Source organism: Arachis ipaensis, chromosome B02, assembly GCF_000816755.2.
Source record: "Arachis ipaensis cultivar K30076 chromosome B02, Araip1.1, whole genome shotgun sequence".
Taxonomy (NCBI): Eukaryota; Viridiplantae; Streptophyta; class Magnoliopsida; order Fabales; family Fabaceae; genus Arachis; species Arachis ipaensis.
The window spans coordinates 19,158,345-19,167,096 of record NC_029786.2 but is presented as its reverse complement, the minus strand read 5'-3'; the positions used below and the strand labels follow the sequence as shown (position 1 = coordinate 19,167,096).

At 36.7% G+C, this 8,752-nt stretch overlaps 1 protein-coding gene across 1 annotated transcript; it reads left to right on the top strand.

Annotated features, from left to right (window-relative positions):
* LOC107625006 (heat shock protein 90-6, mitochondrial-like) lies at positions 1,581–8,337 on the top strand. The gene is given in 22 exon segments (XM_016327514.2): positions 1,581–1,749; positions 3,300–3,422; positions 3,731–3,907; positions 4,007–4,080; positions 4,170–4,295; positions 4,379–4,472; positions 4,588–4,671; positions 4,751–4,894; positions 4,991–5,104; positions 5,248–5,293; positions 5,296–5,306; positions 5,422–5,496; positions 5,587–5,691; positions 5,875–6,015; positions 6,123–6,215; positions 6,330–6,407; positions 6,528–6,782; positions 6,872–6,974; positions 7,176–7,350; positions 7,431–7,536; positions 7,631–7,720; positions 7,860–8,337. Coding segments are annotated over 21 exon segments (2,385 nt in total). The 5' UTR covers positions 1,581–1,749; positions 3,300–3,302; the 3' UTR covers positions 8,034–8,337.

Sequence of the window (8,752 nt, the reverse complement as noted above, 5' to 3'; positions counted from 1 at the left end):
AACAACTATTAAATAATTTGATTTTTTAAAAAATATATTTAAAATAAAACTAAAATTACTAAAAATATGTACTAACAATTAATTAATAGTATATATTAACAAACAGTAAACACTATGGTAAAGAGCTAATTTGGTATAGATATAGAGAGATGGGGAGAGATTGACACGTGCCCTTGGTGTGTGACTGGACTCTGGAGGGAGCAGGACCTGACTGTGTTCAGTCCTCCTGGCTTGAATGGTTTAGCTGAGCCTTGTTATTCCCAGCGCCAATGGAGGAGCATGGAAAAGCTTGGGCTCCCTTATACTGTCAATGCTGATATTGGGCTGGGCCCTTTTTGTTGTGTTATATTTTTATAATAGATGACCAGAATTAACATGGTCCATTTGAGGTTTTTTTAGACTGCCGCCGTCGTCCTGGCTGCGGAGCTTCCGTCCTCGTGTCGTCGGCATCCGCGGCATAGTGCTATAGATTTTCCGGCATTGTGCGGGACTCGTGGTCCGAGTAGCTATCCCATCCGTGATTCACAAGTCGCCTGCCGGTGTTTACTGTCGTCGTCTACCATTGCCTCCAACCGTCCTTCCCAGTATTCTGCTCTCCGCCTTCATCGCAGGTAATGTTAATTGTTGCTTAGCTTTCTTCCTAGTCTGCTCAATTCGTGGCATTGTGTCGCTGCTTGACTATGTGTCACTGCTTGATGATCATTAATGACTCGGCTGACCCCTTGTTGCCTAAGTTGAATATGCTGTTAATTAAGTTGAAGATTTTGTTGAAAATGGTGTGACAAAATTGGACTAGTTGCCCAAATTGGACTCTGCTCAATTTTACAGATATTAGTATGTGATTTATACCGTATAAATGTATAATTGGTGATTCTTGTGTTTCTTTATTCTATTGGTCCTAGCCATGATTGCCATATCATTTCTAACCGGCGTGTGGTTATTGACAACAGAATGAAGAGGAATTTTTATCATTTCAAATCCCTATTCTTATTGAAGAGAAGAAACGAGTAAAAGCGATATCTTCCTAATCGAACAAGAAGGAAGATAGTTTATAACTCTTCTTTATATAATAATTCGACCTATTGGTCCGCACTCCTCCTTATCCTTTAGGATAGGATCATCGTTAGTCCTTCTTTCACTAATGATCTCACTATTTTCCATGTTTTGAAAATCGATTCGAACAGACAGGTCCAACTAATCGAACCGGGAATTGATGGAAATGACGATTCGGTTATATGTCAAAGCCGAAAAAAATAAAAACCGTTGTTGAATCGCTCAACCAGCGGCTACCTAGTCAGTCGAATCGAACCGGGACCCAGCCGGTTTTTTACTTTGCCCGAAAATGCTCAAAACGCGCCGTTTAACATTCAGTAACCTCCAACCTTACCACTACCAATTATCAACCCTAACTCACTCCAACTCTCCATCGGCGCGGCAGCACACCCTCCCTCGTCCTTCCCATAACCCTCGAGCTAGCCGTTCCTCTCAACGCCGGCGAGCTCAGTCCCTCCCTTTCGTTCAGCCGCCGGACTACTCCTGACGCCGTCGCCGGTTGGAGCTTCGAAGTTCACTCGGTCCCTCACTCAGCTCTAACGTCTCAGGCTCTCAGCAGTGGAAGCATAGTCGCCGGGCTCGCCTCCTGCCTCCGTCGCGAAGCTCTGTTCCACCGTCGCCGGCGCCATCTCTGTTCCTGCCTCCGTCGCCAGCTCTCCGTTTCCAGCGCCGTCATCCTTCCTTGCATTTGAAACTGTAATGGAGCCTCTGTTTGATTTTGATTCTGATTTGTTTTTACTCTGAACTTTTTATTCTGATTGTTGGTTTGATTCTGATTTATTTTTATTCTTCCAGTCGTCCTCCTACTGTTGATTCTGATTTGTTCTTTGGTTGGGTTGTTCTTGCTTCTTTGGTTGGATTGTTAATTCTATTTTATTTTTACTTTGAATTTTTGTTCTGTTTTTTTTTTTATTAATTCTGGTTTAGGATTGATTCTATGCTTTTGACTCATTCAATGAATTTTTTCTAATTTATTTGTTCTGTTGCTGATTTCTTTAATTCTGGTTTTTTCAGATTTTATTTCTCTGTTATGTTTTATTAGTTGCCAGATCAGAAGGTACAATTTAGTATTATGGCTGATTTGCATTTGCTGAGGAAGATTCAAGATTTATTATCCCTCTCTTGGGTTGAATGAAGTTTTTGTCAAAGTTAAAAGAATGTATCTAAGCAATTGCAACATGCATTGCTATTATTACACACAGCAATTTGATGATTTGTTTGATCTTTGTTGCCTGTGTTGGTGTTTGTTGATGGCCTAAAGTTTTGAGCTGTTTGTTAGATATGAGTTTAGATTGTGATAAATTTTGATCATTGTTATGTTTTGAGAAGGTTTGGCTCAGTGATTAGGTTGAGCTTAATTGCAGAAGAGGTCTTGCTACTTTGTTGAATGCTGCGGTTTATTCACCAAATTAAACTCTTTTAGTCTACGCTCTATATCTCTTTCTACCTACTCTATCGGTGTCTCTGGACATTTTAATTTCTTGCAAGCAACTCATCGTGAATAAACATGGTTCCCATTGTTTACATGAGGGGTATTTTGAGGTATATATACTTGCTTCATTTATATTTCTTTCATTTATTTACTCTTTTGATTTGTTGTTTGATTGGTCTTACATATGATGGATTACTATTGCCTTCTTACTGCAAAACACATGCATAAATGAAATTGTGTAGATCAAATAGAATGTGATTATTAGCATATTTATTCTTTGTAAATTAGCTTATTTTTTGTTATTTAACTTTTGAGTTTGTATTTTGATTAGAATATAATACTCTGGTTGATGATATTTCATCTAATGCTTTTAATTTGAAAGACATTTTAAGGTTTATATAGACTATATTTATGTTTTATGGTGGTTATTTATAATTTATTTTTTATTATAAAACGGTTATTTCGGTTGAACCGGTTGGATCAATAAACTAGTAAACCAATAACTAAAGCAGTTCGATGACTGGTTCGGTTTTCAGAACCTTGCTATTTTCCTTCTTTCATTTGAAAATTTATTGATCTTTAGTGATTCCTATTTGTCTGGAGTTGAAAATTTATTGATTTTTATTTAAAATTATATATTAATTTTTTAATAATTTTATTTATATTTAACTAAATTGGTTGAACCCGGTTAGATTACGGTTGGACCATTAAACTGTTGAACCAGTTATTCTATCGATTTATTGACCGGTTCTCTCAACCTTGTCTAAAGCCCTCCCATTTCTAATTCTCTGCTTTCACTCACTCACTCACTCAGTCAATGGTAACCGTCAAAATGCACCGGCTATCAAGGCGCTGCTCCTCTCTATCCGCCGCCCTCCGCCACGCCGCCGTCCCTCACCGTCACCTCACTGTTCCACTTCTATCTTCCATTTCTTCGGTATGATCCATCGCTTTTGTGTGTTTCTCGCGTTGAATCCATTTGATTGATCTAATTGTATCTCCTACAATTCCATGTTAGCTTCACTAGCTACTAGCTATCAATTTTCGCAAGTTTCATCCGTTTCTCTTCAGTTCTGTTTTTTCGGTTAAAAATTTGAATTTTAATTGTAGTTTGAGATTTTGATGTTATGGGAGAAACATTGAACCAGCCGCTTTACCTTTCTTTGTTCTGTTGCTTTAAAAATGTGGGCTTTTTTGAGGTAGTTGTGTGTTATCAATACCTTTTTTTTCCTGGGTTGGAAGCAGGTAGGTGAGGAAGATGCTAAAGCTAGATGGTATTCTTCTGTCTTAAGTTCAGAGAAATCTAGGAATTATCAAAACTTGAAGAAAGATTTGTTTTTGGGGAAGCGATATGAGTCTACTGCTGCAAAGTCTGCTGAATCCAACTCCACATCATCTGATAGATATGAGTACCAAGCTGAGGTATATAGCTCTTTTTTCATGTCCATGTTTCCTATCCTTATAGTGTGAATAATATATCGTATCATGATCATAATTTTGTATCTATGCATCGTTTTGCAGGTTAGTCGGCTCATGGACCTCATTGTTAATAGCTTATATAGTAACAAGGAAGTGTTTCTTAGGGAACTTATCAGGTTTGTTCTTCCACTTCTGCTTATATATGAGTAACATTTAATCTTCACTTTTATGTATAGCTCTTGATTGTTTACTGTTTTAAATACAGCAATGCAAGTGATGCCTTGGATAAGCTACGGTTTCTAGGTGTTACAGAGCCTGAACTTTTGAAAGATGCTGTTGATTTTGATATCCGAATCCAAGCTGATAAAGATAATGGGGTTATCACTATCACGTAAGATAAATGGCTTTTTTAAATTGTTTTTGACTAATATTTTCCTATTTTCGGTTGGTAATGCAATTTTTTGCTTTATGCAGTGATACAGGTATTGGTATGACAAGACAAGAACTCGTTGATTGTCTTGGAACTATTGCACAAAGTGGTACTGCAAAATTTTTGAAGGCATTGAAGGTCTTACCTCTTCTGAAGGATGCTTTATGATTTTAGATGTTTTATGATTTTATTATCTTTATTTATTTTATAGTTATATATCTTATAGGCTGACAAATGTTTATCATTTTAAAAGGATAACAAGGATGCTGGTGGTGACAACAACTTAATTGGTCAATTTGGTGTTGGGTTCTATTCTGCCTTTTTGGTTTCTGATAAGGTATGCATTTTAACAAAAATCAGTCTGTGCATTTTTGGGATCTCTCTGTTATTAATTTTTTGATGTTCGAACTCTGAAGGTAACTGTCTCTACCAAGAGCCCAAAATCTGATAAACAATATGTTTGGGAAGGAGAGGCAAATGCTAGCTCATATACCATTAGGGAAGAGACAGATCCTGAGAAGCTGATTCCAAGGGGAACTCGTCTTACACTGCATCTTAAGGCATGTTGATTGTTGATAGTCTATTATTTTTTTCGGGGTAGCTATCTATATTTTGCCTGATCTTACTAAGTGGTATTATCTGTGGCTTCATTTCAGAGGGATGATAAAGGTTTTGCTAATCCAGAGCGAATTGAAAAGCTTGTGAAAAACTATTCACAATTTGTCTCGTTCCCGATATACACTTGGCAGGAAAAAGGATACACCAAAGAAGTATGTCATTATTTTCTACAAATCTTTTTTGTTTGATATGATGATGTTGTATGTATACTTCGGTTGGTTTTGCCTCCTCCTGGATAAATTTGATAGAAAATGTGAATGTTTTCTGCATTTATTAAAATATATGCTTATTCCAGGTTGAGGTTGATGAGGATCCAACTGAAGCAAAAAAAGACGAAGAAGATGGAAGACTGAGGTAATCTTCTGCTTGTTACCTGAACCAAGTATTTGTTCTCACTTCTTATGTGTGAGGTCGTATAGCTTCTGCATGTTTACTTGCTCAATTATGACTTTGAAACCTTATTCGGCAGAAGAAGAAGAAGGCTAAGACTGTTGTTGAGCGCTACTGGGATTGGGAGCTCATTAATGAAACTCAACCAATTTGGGTGAGTCTTATGATCTTAATTTGCATGTTTTCTGCTTTAATTGGAAATTTGTTGTTTGAATGGAGATTAAATGTCAGTTTGCTTGTGCAGCTTCGTAACCCAAAAGAAGTCACCAAGGAGGATTACAATGAATTTTACAAGAAAACTTTTAATGAGTATTTGGACCCATTAGCATCATCACACTGTACCACCGAGGTAAGTTTATATATGTATGTGTAATGTTCACCTGTTCATAAACATTAAATTCTTAGTTCTGCAGTAAAGCATACTCCGCGACTTCCAAACGTACAATAATGAGATTTTAATACTAATTTCTAATCTGATGTCCTGGTCAGTTGTTTTTGTTGACATTTGTGGTGGTGGTATTTGCTATTGCAGGGTGAAGTAGAATTTAGATCTATATTATATGTTCCTGCTTTTGCTCCTATGGGGAAGGATGACATAATCAATCCCAAGACCAAGAATATAAGACTATATGTTAAGAGAGTATTCATTTCGGATGACTTTGATGGAGAGCTGGTATAGTCCCTTTACTGTCCATCACCATAAGTAATAGCAACTTGTTGGGTTTGACCGTCTGATCATAACTTTTTTTCCCTGTGCTTATTTCTTATTTGCTTTGACAGTTCCCCCGATACTTAAGCTTTGTCAAGGGTGTGGTTGACTCAAATGACCTTCCACTCAATGTGTCACGTGAAATTCTGCAAGAAAGTCGCGTAGTAAGTAGTAGGAGGTTATGCATGTATAAAGTTTGAACCTATAACCCTGTTTTGGGTATGCAGAATTCATAACTAGTTTCATCTTGCTTATCCTTTTTTCCATGTTTCATGAAGGTGCGGATTATGAGGAAACGTTTAGTTCGGAAAGCTTTTGACATGATTTTGGGGATATCTATGAGTGATAACAGGGAGGTATGTTCATATTTTGACGAATTTTAGTTGTACACATTCTGCCATTATCCCACTCTACATAGGATAAATTGTTCATATATGTGTTTATTCGTTTGACTAGATGTCTTGCTCTGTATGCAGGACTACGAGAAGTTCTGGGAGAATTTTGGCAAACATTTAAAACTGGGTTGTATTGAAGATTGTGAGAATCACAAACGCATCGCTCCATTGCTTAGGTTTTTCTCATCCCAAAGTGAAGAAGAACTGATCAGCTTGGATGAATATGTTGAGAACATGAAGCCTGATCAGAAAGATATTTATTACATTGCAGCCGATAGTGTGAATAGTGCAAAGAACACACCTTTCTTGGAGAGACTTGCAGAGAAGGATCTTGAAGTATAAGCTTGTTTTCTTTCTTAAGTTTATAACTTTGTACGGATTAATTATATCATTTCTTAATATTGGTGTTTGTGATTTTTTCTTAGGTACTGTTTCTAGTGGATCCAATTGATGAGGTTGCTATTCAAAACCTCAAGTCATATGAGGAAAAGAATTTTGTTGATATTAGCAAAGAAGACTTGGATCTAGGTATATGTTCCTGTTGCATTGTGTATGAGAATAACATATCCCAAATGCTTGATATACTTCATGTTTTGGGAAAATGCTCATTTAGTCAATGGTATCAGCATTTTCATCAACCAAATATTTAGTAGTCCTTGTTTTTCAGTGGATTCATCATGGCTTGGCTCTTCTTTATAGCTAGTTAAATTTGATTTGTTGTTTCTACAGGTGATAAGAATGAAGAAAGGGAAAAGGAGATGAAACAGGAATTCGGCCAAACTTGTGACTGGATTAAGAAACATTTGGGGGATAAAGTTGCAAGTGTGCAAATTTCAAACAGACTAAGCTCTTCACCCTGTGTTCTGGTGTCAGGAAAATTTGGTTGGTCTGCAAACATGGAAAGGTGGGTCTTCCTTTCTATCATATACTTAATGACAAATTTTGAGGATTTTACATAACAAATTAACAATGTGCTCTATGTAGGCTAATGAAGGCACAATCTATGGGCGATGCCTCTAGCTTGGATTTCATGAGAAGCAGAAGGGTGTTTGAGATCAATCCTGACCACCCTATTATCAGGAACTTAGATGTATGATAAAATAGTGTTTTTACTTCCTTTCTTTTTATCATCAATAAATAGGTCCAATGATATTAAATGCAAATCTATCCTGTGTAATTTTCAGGCTGCATTCAAAACAAACCCTGATGATCAAGATGCCCTCAGAGCTATTGACCTTCTCTATGATGCAGCTTTGGTTTCCAGTGGTTTTACAGTAAGTTCATTGGCGCGGTAAATACTATTGTTTTGAAAGTCATTGAAGTTGGGTTGTTAATTTGATCAAGGTGCTGCATATATTGGCTATTTTAATTTTACGTGTGACATTATTTCTTGATGTGCTTGTGTGCGCGCAGCCTGATAATCCAGCGCAGCTTGGAGGGAAGATATACGAGATGATGGGTATGGCTCTGACCGGTAAATGGTCTGCGTATTCTGGTCAGTCTCATCCCGCAGGAACCCAGCCCCATGTCCCTGAAACCTTAGAAGCTGAGGTGGTTGACCCTGCTGAGGCAAGCACTCAGAAATGATCAAGATTTTTGCTCTTCCTTCAATTTTAGCATTCCTTATGGGCCAAGTTAATATTGTTGACGGCATCAACTGTTGGTAATAGTGAGTAGTAGTTCACTTCACATATACAAATATAATAATTAGCGATTTTCAATGTAACGGATACTAAGTTCGTCCTTTCTTGGTGATATGCTATTATAACTAGTTAATACTTAATAGCACATCGTCTACAAGTATTCTGTTTCAACATTTCATTGATTTTTATTGTTTGTTGGAAAGGTTATAATGTTATATGCTATACGATCTGAGATGGATTTCAGTTAATGAAACTTCCTTATTTAACTGGCGGGAACATAGAATTATAAGCATGTATATATCATGCTATCTAGACTGAAGTGAACCCGCATAATTCCACGACAACGGCAACGAAAACCATAACAGAAAGTTCAACGGTCTTATAGGAAATAGAAAAACAAGAAAATTGCAAAAGTCAAAGAGTGAATGCAAGTTCAACGGTCTTACAGGAAATAGAAAAACAAGAAAATTGCAAAAGTCAAAGAGTGAATGCGTTAAGCAGTTCGAGAATGATGACCCTCTCTCAACTGATTTTTCTCTATATATAAATACCAAAATAAAATTTGCTTACGAAAAATAGAAAACTTTTAATAAAATGATAAAATTTGTAAGTTTTTAAAACATTGAATTTGTTAAAAAATACATTGAAGAATTTGTTATTAAT